At 36.8% G+C, this 25,324-nt stretch overlaps 1 protein-coding gene across 1 annotated transcript; it reads right to left on the bottom strand.

The window, feature by feature from the left end:
• Nucleotides 1–1,205: 1,205 nt before the first annotated feature.
• Nucleotides 1,206–25,080, bottom strand: LOC141343298 (neuronal pentraxin-2). Its single transcript, XM_073847892.1, has 6 exons — nt 24,950–25,080; nt 11,812–12,765; nt 9,335–9,821; nt 7,635–7,885; nt 5,057–5,236; nt 1,206–2,541 (listed from the first exon to the last, which is right to left on the bottom strand). Exons 2-6 carry the CDS (start codon nt 12,475–12,477, stop codon nt 2,332–2,334), a joined length of 1,794 nt encoding a protein of 597 aa, XP_073703993.1. The 5' UTR covers nt 12,478–12,765; nt 24,950–25,080; the 3' UTR covers nt 1,206–2,331.
• Between the last annotated feature and the right edge of the window lie 244 nt (nt 25,081–25,324).

Below are 25,324 nucleotides of genomic sequence, written 5' to 3'. Positions count from 1 at the left end.
AACTATTACAGAAGGTTCAAACACTCACTGATGCTCCAGAAAGAAAAACCATGCATTAAGAGCCGGGGTTGAAAACTTTTGAACAGAATGAAGATGAGGACATCTTTTTTTTTTTTTTTGTACTGCCCTTCAGAAGCTACAGATAGATAATAGAGAATTACATGTTTCAAAAAGCTCTTAATGCATTGTGTTTCCTTCTGAAGCATCAGTGAGTGTCTGAACCTTCTGTAATGGTTGCATATGTCCAGTGTTGGGGAAAGTTACTTTTAAAAGTAATACATTACAATATTGAGTTACTCCCTAATAAAGTAACTAATTACCTTAGTTACATTTTTTATGGAAATGAAAGCATTACGTTACTTTTGCGTTACTTTTTAAATCTGGGCAGGGCTTGCTTGTTTGTTTTTAATATAAAAAGTTCTATTTTTGTCAAATGTAAAAGCCTTTTCACATCAAAACTCAGACATCTTCTTGTCATTTAAAAAGTAATGCATTACTTGGAAAAAGTAATATTATTATAGAACTTGCTTTACTTGTAATGTTACCCCAACACTGCATATGAGTCCCTCAGTTGTCCTCAGTGTGAAAAGATGGATCTCAGAATCATACAGTCATTGCTGGAAAGGGTTCAAATACACAAAAATGCTATAAAAAACAAAGAATTTGTGAGACCTGAAGCATTTTTCTGAAGAACAGCAGACAGTTTAGGGACTGACTGTTCAGGACAAACAAGGGACTCATGAACAACTATCACTAAACAAAAAAAGAACCCAGCTGTTGATTCATTCAGGAAACAACAAAGTATTAAGAATCAAGGGGATGTAAACTTTTGAACAGGGTCATTTTTATAAATTCAGCTATTATTTTCTCTTGTGGACTATATGTAAACATCTTTTATGTGAAATATTGTATTCAGGTCAGTACTAAATAAAAAATAGAACATGCATTTTGTATGATCCCTCTGATTTTGGTCAAATAATTAACATTTTTCAGATTCTGTAAACTTTTGACTTCAACTGTATGTGTTTACTGCAGGTCTCTATCAAACGCCTCACATGCTTTAATTAGCTTAGTTTCTAATAATAGCAGGGAAGACCAGCGTAAGACCAGGCTGCCCTTTCACTGAGAGGCTTGTGCTAATCAATACTGCAGACGTGCCTGAAGATCTTACTTTGGAAATGCAAAAATAAGTCAGAAAACTAAAATTTAAAATTCAGTCCCTTTATTGCATTTCTGCTTCCAAAACTGAAAACAGCTTAATAAAAACAGTAAATGCATATTTCAGATGCACAAACATGACAATGAAAAATTATATTCTTAACAGTCAGTTAAACACAGTAGATTAATCTAAATTAAATAACAACACAATCTCAAACTCAACACGTATCAAAAGTATCTCAGAAAACTGCTTATTTAGCTCAGCTTTGAGTTAAGTCAAACCTAAGAAATATGTATTTCAGTTAGAATGTTTAATTAGAAAAAAAAAACAATGTACAAACACAACAGGCTGATCAGCAGTGTGTGACTCTTCTCTTTGGGTTTGCTGTATCTTTAGATTCTTCTTACAGTACAAGAAAATGAATCTTTTAACTTCCACTTTTCTAATTTTTACATCTACATCGAAGCACTGTCTTCATCTCCTATTTATGCTATCTTTACAGGTTAAACTGCAAAAAAATGCTTTTCTTACTTAGATTTTTTGTCTTGCTTCCAGCCAAAATATCTAAAAATTCTTAAATCAGGAAGGGTTTTCTAGACAAGTAAAAATTATCTTGTTTTTGCAAAAATAATCTGCCAATGGGGTAAGAAAAATAATCCACTTGTCTGCTTGAAATAAGATTTTTTTTCTTACCCCATTGGCAGATTATTTTGCTTGTTTTAAGCAAAAACTCACTTCATTTTGACTCGTTTTTACAAAAAACAAGATAATAATTTTTACTTGTCTAGAAAACCCTTCCTGATTCAAGAATTTTTAGATATTTTGGCTGGAAACAAGACAAAAAAATCTAAGTAAGAAAAGCATTTTTTGCAATGTATGACAATATGTCATAGACTTGCATCAAACACTGAATGGCACTGAAGAGCCATAGAGAATAGAATAAAAAATAAAGTTCATTAAGAAAACATTCGCTACACAAAAGACGGAAACAACACAAAACGGGTCCCTGTTGAAATCCTGGAGGTCGTGGGGTCGTTCAAGTTTCTCGTGTAAACAGAAGGCATTTTTGAAGTGATAATGAATGCGTTTTGTGTTAAAACCAGGTCAGGAGTCATTCGAATGCTTCAAAACCAGATGATATGCGTTTGTAAACAGATTGTCCGTTCTCCTCTTTAATGGCAGGGGTCAAAGGGGTATTTGGTGACCCCGCCGTGCAGCTCCACCGCTGACTCCGCCCAGGCGATGATGTCACCGGTCATGTGACCACCACATGATGCCAGGCTGTAGACGTCGTGTGGTGTGAGAACATGAGACCACATCTGAACATCTGAGACTTCACCAACAAACGCCTGCGTTGCGTCAAAACGACCACCCAGTGTGTCCTGAGAGAAATGACGAGATTATATTAAACAGATTCAGCATCATAACGGGGCTAAAGATACACCCCAGGAAAAAAAAAAAGTACTTTTCACTGTGCCCGAAGTGCATGATTGCAGAAAAATGTATACATTTGTATTGAACATTTATGGAGCAACAAGGGGGTAAAAGGCACACAGTATTGATACAAATACTTGAACTAAACTAATGTTTTTTAATAATGTCTAAGTTAATACTTGTTCAAAACAACCACTTTAGCAAGTTTGTAGTATTTTCAGCTTATTTTGATGAAATAATTTGTTCAATAAATATACCTTCAGTAAAATATGTTAAAATAATTAAATGTAAATATTCTGAAAGCACTGAAGAGCACTGAGATCCCATAGTAATTTAATGTAGATTTACAGTAGCAACAACAAATTTTATATTTTATCATATGTGACCCTGGAACACAAAATCAGTCTTAGGTAACATGGGTCTATTTGTAGCAATAGCCAAAAATACAGTGTATGGGTCAAAATTGTCGATTTTTCTTTAATGTCAAATATCATATAAAGATATTCTGAAAGATCATGTTCCATGAATATATGATCTTTGGACCCCACACTTGGACTGTTAAGCAATTACTTTGATTTCTTATGTTTTATACATCAAGATGACTTAATCAATGCAGATTTGCTTACTTATTCATATACACTGCAAAAAAATGCTTTTCTTACTTAGATTTTTTGTCGTTTCCAGCCAAAATATCTAAAAATTCTAAAATCAAGGAGAATTTTTCAGATGAGTAAAAAAAAAAAACAGAAAGCAAGATTATTTTTTTTACCCCATTGGCAGGTTATTTTGCATGTTTCAAGCAAAAACGCGCCTAATTTTGACTTAAATAATGAAATAATTTTTACTCTAGAAAATCCTTCTTGATTTAAGAATTTTTTGGTATTTTGGCTGGAAACAAGTAAGAAAAGCATTTTTGCAGTATATGTAGTATATGACTTTTCTTGCGCTGGAAAAAAAGCTTTTCTTACTTAGTTTTTTTTTTTTTTTTTTTTTGTTGCCAGCCAAAATATTTAAAAATTCTTAAATCAGGAACACTTTTCTAGACGAGTAAAAATTATTGTCTTGTTTTCAGAAAAAAAAAAAAAAAACAAGTCAAAATTAAGTGCGTTTTTGCTTGAAACAAGCAAAATAATCTGGCAATGGGGTACGAAAAAAATTTAAAATCTTATTTCAAACAGAAAACAAGATTATTTTTCTTACCCCATTGGCAGATTATTTTGCTTGTTCTAAGAAAAAACTCACTTAATTTTGACTTGTTTTTTCTGAAAACAGATTTTTTTGTCTTTTTTGAATTTTTAGCTATTTTGGCAACAAGAAAAAAAATCTAAGTAAGAAAAGCATTTTTTTACAGTGTGAAAACGAATGACACTTTAGTGTACTTTAGAAAACTACACTTAAGTGTGAACTGAATGACACTTGTTTTGCATGTTATTTGCAGTTAAATGAAAATGTATTACAGTATAAATTCGCTAGAATGTTGCTTTGCAGTTGCTAATGTGTTCTTGTTTTTTGCTTAATGGTGCAAGTAAAATGAGGAATATACACTGCAAAAAATGGTTTTCTTCCTTAGATTTTTTGTCTTGTTCCCAGCCAAAATATCAAAAAATTCTAAAATCAAGGAGAATTTTTCAGATGAGTAAAAAAAAAAAACAGAAAGCAAGATTATTTTTTGTTACCCCATTGGCAGGTTATTTTGCATGTTTCAAGCAAAAACGCGCCTAATTTTGACTTAAATAATGAAATAATTTTTACTCTACAGAAAATCCTTCTTGATTTAAGAATTTTTTGGTATTTTGGCTGGAAACAAGTAAGAAAAGCATTTTTGCAGTATATGTAGTATATGACTTTTCTTGCGCTGGAAAAAAAGCTTTTCTTACTTAGTTTTTTTTTTTTTTTTTCTTGTTGCCAGCCAAAATATTTAAAAATTCTTAAATCAGGAACACTTTTCTAGACGAGTAAAAATTATTGTCTTGTTTTCAGAAAAAAAAAAGTCAAAATTAAGTGCGTTTTTGCTTGAAACAAGCAAAATAATATGGCAATGGGGTACAAAAAATTTTTTAAATCTCATTTCAAACAGAAAACAAGATTATTTTTCTTACCCCATTGGCAGATTACTTTGCTTGTTCTAAGAAAAAACTCACTTAATTTTGACTTGTTTTTTCTGAAAACAGATTTTTTTTGTCTTTTTTGAATTTTTAGCTATTTTGGCAACAAGAAAAAAAAATCTAAGTAAGAAAAGCATTTTTTTACAGTGTGAAAACGAATGACACTTTAGTGTACTTTATAAAAATATACTTAAGTGTGAACTGAATGACACTTGTTTTGCATGTTATTTGCAGTTAAATGAAAATGTATTACAGTATAAATTCGCTAGAATGTTGCTATGCAGTTGCTAATGTTTTTTTTTGTTTAATGGTGCAAGTAAAATGAGGAGCATCTGGTTTAAGTTTGTTTGTATGTTACCTGTTCCTGTCCCAGTATGAAGACTCCTCCAGGTTTGATGGGATGCCAGGGCGAGAGGTTTTCCCCTGAGCCTCTCTTCACTCCGTCCTGATAGGCCTCCCACAGGCCGTCCCGCGTCGACCACGTCACGCACACATGGTGCCATTTACCATCACTCACTGACAGCGGTAGAGTAACGGCCTGTCAACACACACAGAGATCAGATCAGGACAAAGAGCAAGATTACACAGAGCTCTCTCTTCTTATTTCACCAGCATTTGTCTAGTCAACAAATCCTTAAGGAATGTGAACTGAGCTCATTTTTGGAATTTATTTCAGAATGTAATCCTCAAAGATCCAAATGAGATCAAGTAAGAATCCTGTAAGATTCAAATAGGATCCTTCTAGATGAACTGAAATCCCTACTGGAGTCCTATTGAATATTAAATAATATTTAACAGAGGCATCTAACTACACTCTTAAAAATAAAGGTGCTTTGAAAGGTTCTTCACAGCAATGCCATAGAAGAACCATTTTTGGTTCCCTAAAGAACCTTTCAGTCAAAGGTTTTTTTAAAGAACCATCTTTTTCTTACCTTTTTATCATCTGAAGAACCTTCTTTCACCACAAAGAACCTTTTGTGAAACAGAAAGGTTCTTCAGATGTTTAAGGTTCTTTATGGAACCATTTAGACAAAAGCGTCGTGTAAACAGGAGAGCTAAAGCTATTTAAAAACAAGAAAATGTTTGACATTCTTTTTAAAGTCTTAAAGGGGGCTTCTATTATTGGTCATTTTTAGGAACTTTTAGGAAAGTTTGGGGTCAGTAAGATTTTTTTTAAAGAAATTATGGTTTTTAATTAGCATGGATGCAATAAATCATTCTAAAATGACAGTAATGATATTTATAATGTTGCAAAATATTTATGTTTTAAATTAATGCTGTTCATTTGAACTTTTCTATTCATCTGTGAATCCTCACTGCAAAAAATGATTTTCTTACTTAGATGTTTTGTCTTGTTTCCAGCCAAACTATCTAAAAATTCTTAAATCAAGAAGCATTTTCTAGACGAGTAAAAATTATTGTCTTGTTTTCAGAAAAAAATTGTCAAAATTAAGGGTGTTTTTGCTTGAAACAGGCAAAATAATCTGCCAATGGGGTAAGAAAAATAATCTTGTTTTCTGTTTGAAATAAGATTTTTTTTTCTTACCCCATTGGCAGATTATTTTGCTTGTTCTAAGCAAAAAAATCACTTAATTTTGGCTTGTTTTTTCTGAAAACAAGAAAATAATTTTTACTCGTCTAGAAAATCCATCTTGATTTAAGAACTTTCAGATATTTTGGCTGGAAACAAGACAAAAAAATCTAAGTAAGAAAAGTATTTTTTGCAGTGCTGGAAAATAAAATGTATCATGGTTTCCACAAAAATACTGGCCAGCACAATGTTTTCAACACTGATAATAATCTACTGTAAAAAGAAATCTAAAAGTAATCAAAAGCTATTTTTGTAAGCTCTTTGTGTAATTTTAAATTGAAATGGTACAAAATAATTCTATTTAAAACTGTGATAAACAAGTTGGGTCAAAAGTAGCCTAAAAGTAATCAAAAGCTATTTTCTTTCTCTTTGTGTAATTTTGTACCAAAATGGCACAAAAAAAAAAAATATATATATATATATTTGAAACTATTTGATAAACAAGGTAGCTCAAAAGTAATCGAATAGTAACGAAAAGCTATTTTCTTTCTCTTTGTTTAGTTTTGTATCGAAACGGTACAAAATAATTCTATTTAAAACAAAACAAGTTAGGTCAAACATAATCTAGAAAAAAACTAAAACTAGTCTAAAAGTAATCTACAAAGAATCAATTCTATTCTCTCTTTGTGTAATTTTGTATAAAAATGGTACAAAATAATTCTATTTAAAACTTAGGTTGGGTTAAAAGAAATCGAAAAGTAATCGAAAATTATTGTCTTTCACTTTGTGTAATTTTGTACCAAAATGGCACAAAAAAAATTATATTTACAACTATTTGATAAACAAGGTTGGTCAAAAGTAATCTAAAAGTAATCCTAAACTTTAAAAAGTAATCTAAAAGTAATCAAAAGCTATTTTCTCTCTTTTTGTGCCAAAATGGCATAAAAGATTATATTTTAAACTATTTGATAAACAAAGTAGGTCAAAAGTAATCTTAAAACTACTCTCTAAAAGCATTTAAAAGCTATTTTCCCTCTCTTTGTCTAATTTTGTATAAAATAATCTGAACTGTTTATTAAACAGCAAATCAGCACATTAGAATGATTTCTGAAGGATCATGTGACCCTGAAGACTGGAGTAATGATGCTGAAAATGTAGTTTTGATCACAGCAATCAATTACATTTGAACTGATTCTTGCAGTTATTTGAAATTGGAATAATATCTCGTAATATTTTGTACTGTATTTTTAATCAAATAAATGCAGCCTAGGTGAGCAGAAGAAACATTAAAAATCTTACCAATCCCAAACGTTTCTAGTTTCAAACAGAGAATTCTCAATCAAATCCTGTATGATTGGTCTAAATGGTGAGATTCTGTGCAGATTTCTTAATCTCGTTCACTCACTCTGTCATCCACCAGCAGCTCCATGGGGTTGTTTCCCCACTCGATGAGCACCAGCTCGTTGGCCTGTCCAGGCACGGAGTAGGAGAAGGGCGTCCCGAGTCCAGGCCCGATGCCGGCCTTCATCCACAGACACAGCGTGAAGGAGAAGATCTCATGCAGCAGCGTGCGCTTCACCCGGCCGTACATGTAGTTGGTTCTCATGGGGAAGCCGATCTGGAAAGCTTCGGTGGGTTTGCTTCTCTTTCTAGAACCTGTGCAGATAATATTCAGCATTACAGCCAGGACTATGCCATTTATCAGAGGCTTTGGGGATTTTTTTTGTCCCCAATTTTGGTCAGATTTTATTTTCAAAGTTGTTATTATTTTTCTCTTTTCCTTCATAAACCCATTTGGGATAATGTAATGTTTAATTGCAGTCCATGTAGTTGATGATAAATTATTGTATGAATTATATCAAAATGGTACAAAATAATTCTATTTAATACTATGTGATAAACGAGTTAGGACAAAAGTCATCTAAAAGTAATTAAAAGCAAAATTCCATCTCTTTGTGTAAATATCGAAAAAGTATAAAATAATTATATATTTAAAACTGGGATAAATAAGTTAGGTCAAAATAAATCTAAAAATAATCAAAACTAGTCTAAAAAGTATTCTAAAAACAATCAAAAGCTATTTCCCCTCTCTTTGTGTAATTATGTGTCAAAATGATACAAAATAATTCTATTTAAAACTGTGTTAGGTCAAAACTAATCTAAAAGTAATCCAAAAATCTAAAAGCTAACATATTTTTAAAGCAATTTTTCTCAGTGTAATTTTGTACCAAAATGGTTCAAAATAATTCTATTTAAAACTGTATTTAAGAGTAATCTAAAAGTAATCAAAAGCTATTTCCCTTCTCTTTGAGTAATTTTGTGTCAAAATGGTACCAAATAATTCAATTTAAAACTATTTGATAAATGAGGTAGGTCAAAATGATCTAAAAATAACCAAAAACTACTCTAAAAAGTAACCTAAAAGTATTTAAAAGTTATTTTCTTTCTCTTAATGTAATTTTGTTTCAGAATGGTACAAAATAATTCTATTTAAAACTATGAGATAAACAAGTTAGTTCAAAAGTAATCTAAAAGCTATTTTCTTCCCTCTTAGTGTAATTTTGTACCAAAATGGTACAAAACAGTTATATTTAAAACTACGTGATAAATGAGTTAGGTCAAAAGTAATATAAAAGTAATCAAAAACTACTCTTCAATAAGTAATCTAGCAGATTACCTTACTAACTACAAATTTTGCCATGCAATTTGTAATCATTAACAGCAGCAGCACTGTGTAAAAAAAAAAGAAAAAAAAAAAGATGGGATTCTCCCTTAAAAATAACTAAATATGCCATCTGGGATTTGTTTGTTTGTTTGTTTGTTTGTTTGTTTGTTTGTTTTTACCAATGCATCTGGATTAAAGGTAATATCAGGTCATACCAATTTAGAACATGGTAACTGACTTTTTACTGGTCAAAGATGGTTTACCAATCCTAGTCATCTATTGAACTTTCTGGATGATGGAGTCTATCAGGTCCATAATTAAACTGTTTAACAAACTATAGCATATAAGGACCAAAACCGGTCTGATTGATCCAGCTAAAGTGGTCTTAAACTGGGTTCTTCAGCAGGGTTCATCTAAACTCTAAATCAGCTGTCTCTTACCCGTGTCAGTGAGCCTTTGCTGCAGTTGACTGAGAACCGCGTCCAGGTTGCTCTGAACTCCACTCTGTGCTTCTCTGTGACCTTGCAGGCTATACGTCAACCTCTCATAGCCATGGTGACCGTTGTCTTGGTGTCCGTTGTCATGGCTGTTGTCATCATGGCTGTTGTCACCATGGTGATCGCTGTCGTGGCGATTGTCGTCATGGTGACCGCCGTCGTGACGATCGTCGTCATGGTGATCGCTACGGTGGCTCTCATCGTGAGGATCACTGTGGTCGTCATGGCTGTCGTGGTCCGTGTCACCATGATGGCTGTGGTCGTCGTGATCGTCACCATGGTGACCGCCATCATCCTCATCCTCGTGGTCAGTGTGAGTGGCGCTGGTCAGAAATGCAGAGTGGTGTTGCATCTGCTGCTCCAGAGCGCTGATCTTCCTCTGCAGGAGGTCCTTCAGTGAGCTGGAGTAGCTGGTGGAGGTGTTTCTGGTCTGCAAATACAATCACAGTGGTTACTAACTAAAAAAAGCACCTCATATCTTCTATTATTTGATACACTGAGAGGATGATTTATTTTCATTATCCTTATGGAACATGCCTATAACAATCTGTAATGGCCTTTCAATTTAATCTCACTTTGATTGACAGATTTCCTGGTTGTTGGTGTCCTTTTAGAGTGTATTTTTGTTGATGATTAATGAAACTAACTTCCTTGAAGTAGTAACAATAAAATGAGACATTTACCCCTCCTATGCTGCTAATCGCCCCCTTTGGTTGTTGGGGGTCATTTTTGACCTAGTCATTTATTTCAGTAAATTTAGCAAAGCTGAAGTAGTTACAATAAAATTATGCACTTCTTTCAGGATTTTGGTCATTTTTTTTAATCGTAGTCTTTAAGATGCACATTTCTTAATTTTACATCATTTCTATAAGCAAACTTTTAGAACTTTACTAGAATACAATCTACACTTCTATGAGTTAAAATATAAAGCCAGTATAAGATTATATCATGTATTTGGGCAAAAAGAAAACTAAATTTTACTTTTTGAGAAATTAAATTACATCAAAAAAGTCATAGCAATATGAGAATAAAATTGAAATTATAATTGAGAATGAAGGCAAAATGTCAAGAATAAAGTTGAAATATTTTGAGAATAAAATTGAAATTACAAGAATAAAGTTTAAATATTTTGAAAATAAAGGTAAAATATTTCAAGAATAAAGTTAAAATGATGAAATAAAGTCAAAAAAGTTGAAATATTTAAAAAATAATGTTGAAATTTTGAGAATAAAGTTGAAATTTTTGTAGAATAAAGTCGAATTTACAAAAACAAAGTTAAAATATATAAAAAAAAATGTTGAAATTAGAAGAACAAAGTTGAAATATTTTAAGAATAAAGGTGAAAGATTTCAAGAATAAAGTTGAAATGACGAAATAAAGTCAAAAAAGTTGAAATATTTAAAAAATAAAGTTGAAATTTTGAGAATAAATTTGAAATTACGAGAATAAAGTTGAAATATTTCGAGAAAAAAGTCGAAATTACAAGAATAAAGTTTAAATATTTTGAAAATAAAGGTAAAATATTTCAAGAATAAAGTTAAAATGATGAAATAAAGTTAAAAAAAAGTTGAAATATTTAAAAAAATAATGTTGAAATTTTGAGAATAAAGTTTAAATATTTGGAGAATATAGTCGAATTTACAAAAACAAAGTTAAAATATATCAAAAAAATTGTTGAAATTAGAAGAACAAAGTTTAAATATTTTAAGAATAAAGGTGAAAGATTTCAAGAATAAAGTTGAAATGACGCAATAAAGTAAAAAAGTTGAAATATTTAAAAAATAAAGTTGAAATTTTGAGAATAAATTTGAAATTACGAGAATAAAGTTGAAATATTTTGAAAAAAAAGTCGAAATTACAAGAATAAAGTTGAAATATTAAAAAAAAAATAAAGTCGAAATTATGAGAATAGTCAATAATAAAGTCAGAGTTATAAGAAAGTAGCAACTATGAGATTAAAGTTCTAATATTTTGAGAGTCTAGCCTATTTTGCACATGCGAATGGCCCGGATTGAGAGCACCAGGAGAAGTTCTCAGAATTTCTTTCAAATTCTGTCAGTTTAATTGCAAAACACAAGCAAAAACAAGAGCAGTGTTGAAAAGGGGCAGAGCTACATAAGGACTATCGCCCAAGCCAAGTCATTTCATAACTAATGAACTTAGCAACATCGAAACTGCTATTGAACTGAACTGAATTAACATTGAACTGAATTTATCTAAATAATGACACTGTTGTCTTCTGTAGAGCTGCTTTACAGCTGAAACTGAATGTGTGTCATAACTGTACAACACTGTTATTTTCTATATTATTTTTCTATATTTTCTATGTTATTTTTTATATTATATTTAAGTACTGTGAAGCTGCTTCCAGACCATCTTTGTTGCATAAAAATGCTATAGAAATACATGCAAATGTTTACCTGTAGGTTGTCCAGCCGTTCCTTGAGGCTGTGCAACATCCTGCTCATCTGCTCCGGCGTGGATGAGGGTGAAGGAATCTCCCCCGTCACGAGCTTCTCGCTCAGAGCCGCTTTCCCAGCATGATGCCCTCCGTCCCCATCTCCGTAGTGACTCAGCTCCAGCCCATGATGGCCGTCAGGCGGGGCCCACCCGAGGTGTCCGCTGTCGGGTGCAGTGGGGTAGGCGTGGTGGGCGTGATGGGCCAGCTGTGCGGGCGTTCTGTGCGGATGCTCTTCATGGCTGCCGGTGCCATGGCCGAAGCCCTCGCACAGGTTGAGTTTGGCGGTGAGCTCTCGGATGGTCTCCCTCTGGTCCAGGATGGTTTCCTTCTGCTGCACCAAACTCTCCCGCAGGTGCAGGATTGTCACTTTGGCCTCCTCTGACATTCCCCACCAGCCGTTGCTGTTTCCGCTCGGCCCGCTGTGGTGTCCTGGACTGGGGCCGGCCGGGCCGCCCGCCGTGGGGAAACACGCAGGATCGGCATCAGCTGGAATCGGGGTGCAGATGAAACGAGAATGAGGGTTGTAGTCTGAACCTGGCATTCCTGTTCCAGCGCATAAGGAAAGACAGATGAAGTAGAAGAAGGAGAAAAGCTGTTTGCTCTTTCTTAAGCTTCCTGGATGCATTTTTTGCTGGATGGATAGAGTTGAACTGATCAAACAGAGTGTTCTTTAGGTTTATCCGTCAGTTATTTGATGTTTGAAGCTTGTATCTTCAGGAGAGCAAGCACAGGTCTGCTTCTTTAGTTCGTCTACAGGATTCTCCTTTTCTAAATCCTGTGCAACTGTCTCTCGCTGCTTACTGTGTCTTTCTCAGCCTCTCCAAGGTCATCAGCCGTTCAGAGACCATGTGTATTTACGAGTAATCCGTCTGATGATCCTGCTCTTGTCTCTTGAGAGCTGCTCATCTAAAGCCTAGGGAAAGAAAATAAAGAAAACTCTTTTTAATTATACGTTTTTAGAAGACGGGAGAATCTTTTACTTTAAATTGAAATCCCAAGAAAATTCTAAAATTACTTTTTTGACCCACTTAAGGCGAGACACTGCAGGTGAATACGGTAAAATGTTTTACTAATAGTTATCACCTTTCTTACACAGTTAATTGATTGCATTGATAATTGCAAAGTATTCTAAAATGTTATATATATATATATATATATGCAAATGAGGCATTATTTAATGAAATATGCACTAATTTGCATACATTTTTAGTACAAAGATCGAAATACTGGATGAAGTCAGTTTCAAAATTCTTGTTTATTTATCCTTTTTTTATTAGAGTCAAATGTTTTTACAAAGGGGATTTTGGGTATCTCATTTTGTCACTAATAATTCATAAAAAACTCAAGACAGAAAACAATGTATTTTTTTACCATTTTGGCGGAATAAAATGTATAAAATCAAGCAAATTGTATGAACAAATCCCTCTGTAAAAACCTTAAGAATATATAAAGTTTGGTGTGTGTAAAGTCTACTGAAGTGGAGATTTATGGCTCATTGTAGGAGAAAAAACTCATTATGCGAAAACAGCCTTTAAAAATATGGATTGTTATTGAAATCTATAGATACAAGTAGAAATAAAAGATACAAGTTGATACAAGTGCTATAAAAGAAACACTTAACAGTGTCTTTTGGGTGTTTTCTTTCCACTAGTCTGAAAAAAACACTTTATGAAACACCAAAAAACCCAAAATCTCAAATTTGACAGGTGCATGAAAAAACGTTTTTTGCCTGCAGTGTCTGCCCTTAAGTACATCTTTACATGCAATTAATTCTAATGTTCTTTTTATATATATTTTTAGTGTTCCTGCTGAATATACTGAAAAGCATTTATGATTACTAAACTTTAATGTAATTTCTTTTGAATCTTTTGTATGTCATGTATTTAAATATATATAATTACACATTTGTAATTAGTAAAGTTGCAATTTAGTACACTTAAAATGTATTTACTTTAAATGAAATATCACGTAACACGCTACAAATAATACTTTACTTGTGCTTTAGTATGTTGGTCGACACATCAAAATAAATTTATTTCTTTAAAGCATGGCAAAAGAAAAGAAAATGTACTTAAAAACTTAATTTGACATGATAATAAAGTGCACTTTTTAAAATAGTCTTTATAGAAAATGGTTATTTTTGTAAATAGATTTGAAGTAAACTACAAGTGCACATTCAATACAATTAAGTGCACTCGTTTTTCACAAGGTCAGTGACCCATATGACCCTTATGACCTTTTGAGATTACAACTTTAGCTGCAATTTACACAATTTACTCAGAGTTTTTAAGCAAATGCAATTTAACCACGAGGATCAACTAAATAAATACATTTTATTAAATACATTTCCCCCTGCACAGTTCAGTATGTACTATTTTTCACTTAAAAATCAAGTCTCCTGTTATAACCAAAAGGGGTTGACAGCCTGATGGCACGGGAGATCCTTTAGCTTGGAGACCAATTCTCACTATTAACTAGTTGCTTACTAGCATGCATAATACTGTTTATTAACACTTATAAACCATATCAATGCCTTATTCTGCATGAGCATATTTTAGATTCCCTAATCCTTAAACCAATAAACTTAACAACTACCTTACTAACTGTTAATAAGCAGCAAATTAGGCGTTTATTGAGGCAAAAGTCATAATTAATAGTTAATAGTGGGCTTGATATTTTGCATGATCTTCAGTGAACATTTCTGCTCTCTAATTCTTCTATAAAGCATGGACTGATACTGCAAAGAACCCACAGACTAATCTGAAGAACCTGTAATTTAACACCAAGAACTCCTTGAAAGAAGGTTTCAGGAAGGTCGCTTCATTTAAGAGTTTGGGATTATCAGTTTAAGTTCCTTGAAGACACTGAATTAATACAGGACAAACATTTACGCCCGCACAAGAGGATGTGTTTACGTCAGAGTCATTCCTAATGAGGATACATCAAGAAAAGAGTCGTCATCAAGGGTCTTTGGAGGATTAGTGTGTGTTTGAGAGACAGAGAGAGAGAGAGAGTGTTATGTATTCAGGACTGGACTCTATCTACTCTACCTGCCGAACTTTGCTCATTAATTGGATTCATTAAGTGCTTGGACTGATGGCTGGCAGGAAGGCAGATGGAGGTTCATACTGTCCACAACTTAAAGAAGAGCATTGAGTCTGACTATAGGGTATTAGTAGGAAACAGGATGCAGAATGCAAGTAGGATTGAAATGCATAGAAATTCTGCTGAACGTTTCATAAACATGTATAACAAGCATATAGGATAATACCAGACACATTCAAGTATATTTATAATCAGTGTTTTAAATGAAATAAATAGACATTATTTAATTTCTATGATTTTCATTATATTTGCTAAAGTGGAAAAACACCCCTTTGGACTGTCTGTGTTGGTTTTTCCCTGTTGTCCATATTTGGTCCTTCCTGTTCCTGTTGTCATGTGCACTAATTGCCACCATCACCTGTCCTTGTCTTTATAAGTTGGTTTGTGTTCAGTATTCATTATCTGATCACAAGGTTACTTTGGATGTACCTGTTTTGGAAATAATTAAAGGGAATTGGTCTTTGTGCACTTCCGTCAAACACACATCAAAGCAACCTTGTGATCGGGCAATGAATACTGAACACAAACCAACTTATAAAGACAGGCTAATGACACAAGGACAGGTGATGGTGATTGGCAATTAGTGCACATGACGAGGACAGGAACAGGAAGGACCAAATATGGGCAACACAGACAGTCCAAAGGGGTGTTACAATAATCAGTATACTTAACATTTTGAAGTCCGTTTTTTTGTTTAGTTATCTGAAATTGTGGCAGGTGTTTGTGATGCTGTTTATTGTTGTGTCATTATTGAACCTGAGAGAAAGTTGTACAGTATTTCATTAAATAAATTAAAATAATCAAATAATCAGTTTTGAGCAGCTTTTGCTGAATGTCTTTGCATTTATTGAATTAAATTTGATCATTGTCATTCTGCATCATATTCAAATTTAACATCCTATTTCGGGTTCATTGCATTGAAATGCAAACAACATTATGATGCTTTCTGATAAAATTCTAATTTATTTTGATGGCTGTTAAAGTTAGACACTGCAGGCAAAAACACTGTTTTTTCATGCATCTGTCAAATTTGAGATTTTGGGGTTTTTCAGACTAGTGGAAAGAAAACACCTAAAAAGACACTGTTAAGTGTTTCTTTTATAGCACTTTATCTATTTGTGTCAATAGATTTCAATTACAATACATATTTTTAAAGGCTGTTTTCTCAAAATGAGTTTTTTCTTCTACACTGAGCCATAAATCTCCACTTCAGTAACATTTACACACACCAAACTTTACTTTTTATTCCTGTCTATATATATATATATATATATAATTTGCTTGATTTTATACATTTTATTATAAAATGTATAAAATCTTTATTCTTTTTTTTTTTTTTTTTTTTGGTCAGAATTACGGAGTGGCAATATGAGATATCAAAAAAAGAATTTTGAAACGAACTTTATCCAGTGTTTCGATTTTTGTACTAGAAATGCATGCAAATTACTGCATATTTCATTTAAGAAATGCCTCATTGACATATTGAACATTTTAGAAAATTTGTACTACACAATTTTTTTGCAATTATCAATGCAATCAACTGGGTAAGGTCATAACCATTAGTTGTTTTTTTTTGTTTTTTTGTTTTTACCCTATTCACCCGCAGTGTCTCGCCTTATTGTTGTGACATTATTTCATTTGAGAAATGAGCCACTCATGAGTTCAGAACTGGACTCCACAGATCCTGTGTTTGCGTGCACATGTGTGAGTGGGAAGATCATTCGTGTCATGAGCTTAGAAAGCGAGACAGATGGCAGCGGTTGAGAACAGCGTGAAGCCGTTTCCCCAGTCTCTCTCAATCCGCACTTCATCTCGGTTTATCTTCCTGTCTAAATCCACATGATTAGCCTGATTGTCAGGTTCGAATGAAGGCAGAACTTTAAGTCAGACACCCATAATGCAGTTTAATGCGCCGCCTTCTGCTGAATCCATAAAAACTGTATTAACAGCCATATCTCGTCTAGAAAAGAACCATCTGGATCTTCAGATGCCTTGTAATTCTGCTTTAGCCATAACATAAAATGTTAAAAATGTCATTTAATGGAAAATATATAATCTTTCATTTTAAATATCACTGTTTTCTCGCTGTTTTGAGAGCATTTATGATGCTACAGCAGCTGTAAATACATTAGAATTAAGGCCCAAAAAATATGTCTGAGAAATAAATGCAATTACCTTTGTGAAAGAGAAGCAATTTTTTTAGAATACTCTTAAAATGACACTTAAGTGCATGTTGTTGACAATTAAGTGAAAAAGTATTACTTTTTTAGTTTGTATTAAATGCAGCTGAACTTTAGAGTGTTTTTTTTTAGGATTGCTTATATTGTTATGCATTTAAATATATTACATGCTACATTAAATGAATTAAATGCAAGATTTAAAACTATAATCGTCATATAAAATATGTGTACTTTGAAATATAATGCAGGATTGATAAAACAATTCAAATGCACTTTAAAGTCAAACATTTCATTTGACATTATTACACTTTTTAATTATTACACATTTATACAGACTTTTTAAAAGTGTACTTAAGTAAGTTAAGAAACATAGTAATGAAAGTGGTTCTCTTTAAGAAGAATTAAGTTACTTTTTATTGAATGTGTAAGTGAGAGCTTTTATGATGCTACAGCAGCTGTAAATACATTAGAATTAAGGCAAAAAAAATCTGTCTTAGAAATAAATGCAATTACCTTTGTGAAAGAGAAGCAACTTCAGAATACTCTTAAAATGACACTTAATTGCTTGTTATTGAAATTAAATTGAAAAAATATTGCCTTTTTAGTTTATATTAAATGCAGATGAATTTTAAAGTGTTTTTTAACATGCTTAAGTAGGATTACTTATATTGTTATACATTTAAATATATTACATGCTGCATTAAATTAATTATTTCCAAGATTTAAAACTATAATCGTCATATAAAATATGTGTACTTTGAAATATAATGCAAGATTGTTAAAACAATTCAAATGCACATTTCATTTGACATTATTACTTAGCACACTTTTTAAAAGTGTTCTTAAGTAAGTTAAGAAACATAGTAATGAAAGTGGTTCCCTTTAAGAAGAATTAAGTTACTTTTTATTGAATGTGTAAGTGAGAGCATTTATGATGCTACAGCAGCTGTAAATACATTAGAATTAAGGCTAAAACATATCTGTCTGAGAAATAAATGCACTTAACTTTGTGAAAGAGAAGCAACTTCAAAATTATCTTAAATTACACTTGACTGCATGTTAATGACAAGTGAAAAAGTATTGCTTTTTTTAGATTATATTAAATGCAGCTAAACTTTAAAGTGATTTTTGACCCGCTTAAGTAGGATTACTTATATTGTTATACATTTAAATATATTACATGCTAGATTTAAAACTATAATCACCATATAAAAACATAACGCAGGATTCTTAAAACAATTCAAATGTGCTTTAAAGTAAAACATTTAATTTGACTTTTTAAAAGTGTGCTTAAGTGAGTTAAGAAACATAGTAATGAAAGTGTTTCTCTTTAAGAAGAATTAAGTTTCTTTTTTACTGAATGTGTACAAGTGCACATTCAATACAAGTGTCACGACCACACACAAAGGGAGAAGGTGAGTATCTTTCAAGGTATTTATTAACAAACGTGCACAGTACAACACACGTGCAATCGGGTGAAATAAGGTCTCTGTGGTCAAATCTTCAAACAAACACAACAGGTGAGTTCAAGTTCATAAGGATCATAGCGTTAGCAATAGTCACTTCCCTTTAACACGATTAACGTGTATCACAGGAGAACATCAGAGCAATCCACGAGGAGCACAGGAGAACATCGGAAGAATCCACGAGGAGCACAGGAGAGACAACAGGAGGGGGAGAAGATCCACAGAGAAACATCCATGCAACTTTGATACCAGCCGATGAGTGAGTGGCAGAGGTAGGTATATAAAGGGTGTGGTGATTGCCGGTGCAGGTGACGGTGATTAGTATTCTGGTGATGGTTCACGGGTGTGCTGTGGTGGTGATTGGCTGGTTGGTGGAGGATCGTGGTGATTGGGGCTGGGGGAACGTGCAGAGGGTGTGACATCACCCCCTCCTCCACGGGTGACTCCTGGCACCCAAGAACGGCGACGGGGACGACCACGACCTCTGGGAGCTGGGCGTTCGGGATGTTGGCGGTGGAATTCCTCGAGGAGAGTCGGGTCCAGGATGTCGTCACGGGGTATCCACGATCTCTCCTCGGGTCCGAACCCCTCCCAGTCCACTAGGTACTGGAGCTGGCCGTTCCGCCGCCGGGAGTCTAGGATTTCTTGGACTTGGTAGATGTTATCTCCAAGGATCTCTGGCGGGTCGGGAGGAGGAGGTGACTCCGACTCTGTGGAGGAAGGGAACAGGGGTTCAGTGTGGCGCTTGAGTAGGGAAACGTGAAACGAGGGGGCGATTCTGTAATGTGGAGGTAGGTTTAGACGGTAGGTGACAGGGTTGATCTGTGAGTGCACGGTGAAGGGCCCTATGTAGCGGGGACTCAGCTTCCTACTGGGCAGCCGGAGGCGTATGTCTCGAGTGGACAACCATACCTGGTCCCCGGGGAGGTAAACTGGGTTGGGTAACCTACGGCGGTTGGCATGTTCCGTATGCCTCCGTACTGCCCGCTGGAGATGGACGTGCGCTGAGTCCCACACCCTCTCGCTCTCTCGGAACCAGTGATCTACCGCGGGCACCTCGGAGGACTCTCCAGTCCATGGAAACAGAGCTGGTTGATAACCTAGAATGCATTGGAATGGGGTTAGACCAGTAGAGGTTTGACGGAGGGAATTTTGCGCATACTCAGCCCACGGTAGATACTGGCTCCAGGTGTTTTGATGTTGGGAACAGTACGTCCGAAGGTAGCGGGAGATTTCCTGTATTTTCCGTTCGGTCTGCCCGTTCGTTTGAGGGTGATATCCGGATGACAGGCTGACTGTGGTACCCAGAAGTTGGAAGAAGGCCCGCCAGACCCTGGAAATGAATTGGGGTCCCCGATCGGACACGATGTCTTCTGGGAGTCCGAAGTTCCGGAATACATTGTGGAATAGTGCCTCTGCGGTTTCTAGTGCTGTGGGGAGACCTTTGAGAGGTATTAATTTGCAAGCTTTCGAGAATCGATCGACTACCACTAAAATTGTGGTGTAACCCTGAGAGGGGGGCAGGTCTGTGGCGAAGTCAATGCCCAAGTGTGTCCAGGGTCGGCGGGGAATAGGTAACGGTTGTAATTTACCTTCGGGTAAGCGGCGTGGGGTTGTGTTGACGGCGCAGACCGAACATCCTTGGACGTACCGTTCCACTTCCCTGCTCATGTTGGGCCACCAATATTTCTGCTGGAGGAGCGAGAGGGTTCGCCTGCTGCCAGGATGTCCTGAGCCGGGGGACGTGTGCGTACTATCCAGCAGAAGGGGTCTGAGACGGCTTGGGACATAGACACGACCCGGGGGAAGCTCCGGTGGTGCAGGTTCCTCGAAGGTGGCGGCCCGTATATCTTCATCCAGCTGCCATAGTATGGGTGCGAGAAAGACAGATGGGGGTAGAATTGGATCAGGATCGTCAGAGGTAGGTTCAGGTGAGTGCATACGTGATAGGGCGTCTGCTTTGGTGTTTTTGTGGCCGGGTTGGTAAGTAATGTGGAAATTGAATCGGGCAAAGAATAATGACCAGCGAGCTTGGCGGGCATTTAGTCTCTTGGCGTTCTGAATGTACTGGAGGTTCTTGTGGTCGGTTATTACGGTGAAGGGGAACTGGGCTCCTTCCAACCAGTGCCGCCACTCTTCGAGGGCGAGCTTTATGGCCAGCAGTTCGCGGTCTCCAATTCCATAATTCTGCTCAGCTGGGGTAAGTTTTTTGGAATAGTACGCACACGGGTGGAGGGATCGGGGTTCATCAGACCACTGGGACAGCACGGCTCCTACGCCCACGTCCGCCGCATCTACCTCCACCACGAAGGGCCTTGAAGGGTCGGGGTGCTTGAGGATGGGAGCGGTGGTGAACATTAGTTTTAGACGGTCGAAGGCTTGCTGAGCCTCTGGAGTCCACTGTAGTACCCGGCGACCTCCCTTTAAGAGGGAAGTGAGTGGAGCCGATAGGAGGCTATAGTTCTTTATAAAGCGTCGGTAGAAGTTAGCGAAGCCTAAGAAACGCTGAAGCTCCTTCACCGTCCTGGGCTCCGCCCACTTGGCCACTGCGTCCACCTTGCCGGCTTCCATGTGAACTCCCTCCGCAGTGATCACGTATCCGAGAAAGGAGATGGTGGGCTGATGGAATTCACATTTTTCTAATTTTAGATAGAGTTGGTACTCACGGAGGCGTTGGAGAACCTGACGGACGTGGTCTTGATGTTCCTTTAGGTTACGTGAGTAAATGAGGATATCGTCAATGTAGATGATTACGAATCGATGGAGGTAGTCGCGGAAGATTTCGTTCATGAAATTCTGAAATACGGAAGGACTGTTAGCCAGGCCATAGGGCATCACCTGATATTCATAGTGACCGGTGGGGGTGATGAAGGCGGTCTTCCACTCATCTCCTTCTCGGATACGGATCAGGTTGTATGCACTGCGGAGGTCGAGTTTGGTGAAGACGCGGGCTTCCCGTAGTTCCTCCAAGGCAGCTGGCACTAGAGGAAGTGGATAGGCGAATTTCACCGTGGCGTCGTTGAGCACCCGGTAGTCAATGCAAGGTCTGAGCCCACCATCCTTCTTGGGGACGAAGAAGAAACTGGATGCTGCTGGGGACGTGGAAGGTCTGATGAACCCCTGTTGGAGAGCCTCCTGGATGTAATTCTCCATGGCTTCCTGCTCAGGACGTGAGAGGGGGTAGATCTTCCCGTGGGGTAGTTTGGCGCCTGGCAGCAGGTCGATACTACAGTCCCAGGGCCGGTGCGGTGGTAGTTGTGTGGCCCGTTCCTTGCTGAAGACATCGGTGAAAGACTGATAGACGGGGGGAATGGTGGTGGCGGATTGAGTGGCAGGGCTCTCTATGGTGGTGGCGTGCAGAGGGATAGGACGGTATGGAGACTTTGCATCTGACGAGGAAGGATGGTAGCCGTGGTCCTCACACGTTGCGCCCCACTCCAGGACCTCTCCTGTGCTCCAATCTATGCGGGGTTGGTGCTTAATGAGCCATGGTCTGCCCAGGATGACATCCACGTTGGCTCGCGGGAGTACTAGGAGGGTCAGATGTTCCCGGTGGTTGTGTTGGGAGACGAGGGTCACTTTTCTGGTCCGGCGAGATATCTTACCATCGCCCAATGGTGAGTTTTGGATTGTGGTTATGTGGTATGTGACCTCATTTTGAACGGTGGGAATTCGATGTTTAGCAATGAAGTGTGATGAAACAAAATTGCCAGCCGCTCCGGAATCCACGAGCACATAGATGGGGAGAGTACGAGAGTTTACTATTAGTTTAGCGGTAATATGGGGTAAGAGAGACATGGCCGGAGTAATAGATACGGTACTCACCATTGGACGAGGCGGGCGGACTGGACAGGCACTGATGAAGTGAGAGGCTTCTCCACAATATAGGCACAGATGATTATTAATTCGTCGTTTCCTCTCCGCAGGATCCAGGCGATAGGAGTCAGTAATCATAGGCTCCTCCGCGTCTCGTTGGGGTGACGGTGTTCGGAGTGGAGGGAAGCTGGGTACAGACTTTGTAGAAGGACACGCTGAGAGATGTTGAGAAATGCCTACTGCCTTCTTAATAAAGGTTTCCAGCGGTACGTTGTCATCGTAAATAACCATATGCTTGCGGATCTGGGGTTTAAGCCCCTTACGGTAGGCTGCTAGGAGAGCTACTTGGTTCCAACCACTGGTGGCCGCTAGGGAGCGGAAGCGCAGGGTGTATTCATGGATATTGGACGCACCTTGATTCAGAGTGATCAGCTCGTCGTGCACCGAAAGGGGAGTGAGCGCAGCTCCAAACACGTCCTTGAAGTGGGCAACGAAAGCATTATAGGAGATTAAAGCGTCGCTCCGTGAATTCCAGAGTGCGTCTGCCCATTGGAGTGCCTGTCCAGTGAGGAGGGAAATCATAAAAGATATTTTAGAAATTTCGTTAGGAAACTGGTGTGCGTTGGCTTCAATATAGAGGGAACTTTGCAGGAGGAAACCATTGCAACCACCCGGGTCTCCGGAATAACTCATGGGGCGAGAGAGGGGCGTGTTGGAAATCGTCGTTGGAGCAGCAGGTAGAGATTGACGAAGGACGTTTACCATATCCGCAAATGGATCGGGGGTGTCTTCGGTGATAGCGGCACTCGCCTCCATGAGTGAAGCGGTGAGTTAATATTTTATGGGCTGGTATCCTGTCACGACCACACACAAAGGGAGAAGGTGAGTATCTTTCAAGGTATTTATTAACAAACGTGCACAGTACAACACACGTGCAATCGGGTGAAATAAGGTCTCTGTGGTCAAATCTTCAAACAAACACAACAGGTGAGTTCAAGTTCATAAGGATCATAGCGTTAGCAATAGTCACTTCCCTTTAACACGATTAACGTGTATCACAGGAGAACATCAGAGCAATCCACGAGGAGCACAGGAGAACATCGGAAGAATCCACGAGGAGCACAGGAGAGACAACAGGAGGGGGAGAAGATCCACAGAGAAACATCCATGCAACTTTGATACCAGCCGATGAGTGAGTGGCAGAGGTAGGTATATAAAGGGTGTGGTGATTGCCGGTGCAGGTGACGGTGATTAGTATTCTGGTGATGGTTCACGGGTGTGCTGTGGTGGTGATTGGCTGGTTGGTGGAGGATCGTGGTGATTGGGGCTGGGGGAACGTGCAGAGGGTGTGACATCAAGTAAGTGCACTTTTTCACAAGGGTATTTTAGTCCTTATAATAAGTTAACAAAACTTAAAAAATGAATGCAACTGATTGCCGTCATTTTAAAAGTTAATAAACTTAAAAAAAAATCCATGCTTTCAGAAGTTAAATATTAATATAAAAATAACTAAATATTAATAAAAATCTATAATAGTATCTCAATGATACTAAAATAAATATTATCATTAATATAAACAATGTTATTCACAAAATTCACCAACAAAACTGTAACTCAACCGCTGTCTCTGAGATCAGTGACTTTACAAACTTTACAAAGAGAATGAAAGATCCTGGAAGCTTCTTACACTGTTTGAATGACATATAAACAATGCCAATAAAACAGTATTACAGTTATGATTATTGTGGTAAATGCTTATATGGGCAGAAATTGATTTTTGTGTCAGTAATGCAAATGATTGAATCATTACTCCTCAATTACAACTGCAAACCAAGCACACACTGCAAAAAATGCTTTTCTAACTTAGAATTTGTGTCTTGTTTCCAGCAAAAATATCAAAAAATTTGTAAATCCAGAAGGATTTTCTAGTAAAAAATAAGGTCTTGTTTTCAGAAACAAATAAATCAGAATTAAGTGGGGTTTTGCTTAGAACAAGCAAAATAATCTACCAATGGGGTAAGAAAAATAATCTTATTTCAAACAGAAAACAAGATTACTTTACTTACCCCATTAGCAGATTATTTGACATGTTTCAAGCTAAAACTTGCTTCCCCCCCCCCCCCCCCCCGAAACAGAAAATCTTTCTTTATTTAAGAATTTTTAGCTATTTTGACTGGAAACAAGACAGTAAGTAAGAAAAGCATTTTTTGCAGCGCATAAAGAAAACATCTGAAGAGTTTTAAGACAAGAACATCTGTTGATCAAATGAACAAATCATGGACTCTCTAAAACAAGAAGGTTAATAAGTTCTCATAAATAACACCAGACATAGTAAACCTGCATTAAAAACAGTCATATAGTGATATAAAGAGACACAGAGAACTGGAGCATGTCTATTAGTGTCATTCACACTGGAGTAAGACACATTAGCTCTGAGTAACACATCAGATCACATTCAGTGTGATATACAGTTCAACAAAAGACAACAATCCACAAGTCAAACACAAGCAGCGAATCTTGCATGACTTACAGTGGACTCAACAGTGCAAATGCAGTATGTCATTGGTCCTGATGTTCTGTGTTGAGGCTGTTCATTCCTGTGGACTCCTGCAGGTCTCTGTGTGTTTGTCCTGTTCTGCTAGTCCAACTCAGCCACCAAACAGCTTGTAAGAGACTTAATCCAGAAGAGTCTCTTTAACACGCGCCTCCCCTCCTCTCCTCTCCTCCTCTTTTCTTCCACCTCCACCTCTTCTCTTCTGTAGCCCCTGCTGATCAACAGCAATTAAACTCTATTTTGTTCTGTGCTCATTAACACCCTAAAAGCCACAAGCTTTTCGAGCTTGCAGTTATAATAGTTTCATTACAGTTTCACGTCATGTTTAAATGATGTGATGAAATTTTAGGT

This window comes from Garra rufa, chromosome 9, assembly GCF_049309525.1.
Source record: "Garra rufa chromosome 9, GarRuf1.0, whole genome shotgun sequence".
In the NCBI taxonomy this organism is placed as follows: Eukaryota; Metazoa; Chordata; class Actinopteri; order Cypriniformes; family Cyprinidae; genus Garra; species Garra rufa.
The sequence above is the reverse complement of the archived record's forward strand: the minus strand, read 5'-3'. Positions and strand labels throughout refer to the sequence as shown.

Bases quoted from the DNA above. Each gene is read 5' to 3' on its own strand.
- LOC141343298 (XM_073847892.1), bottom strand. From the start codon at position 12,477: ATGCATCCAGGAAGCTTAAGAAAGAGCAAACAGCTTTTCTCCTTCTTC. The intron at 5,237-7,634 runs GTGAGTGAACGA...GTGTGTTGACAG, and splicing joins AGCTGCTGGTGGATGACAGA to GCCGTTACTCTACCGCTGTC. The intron at 2,542-5,056 runs GTAACATACAAA...CATTTCTCTCAG, and splicing joins TCATACTGGGACAGGAACAG to GACACACTGGGTGGTCGTTT.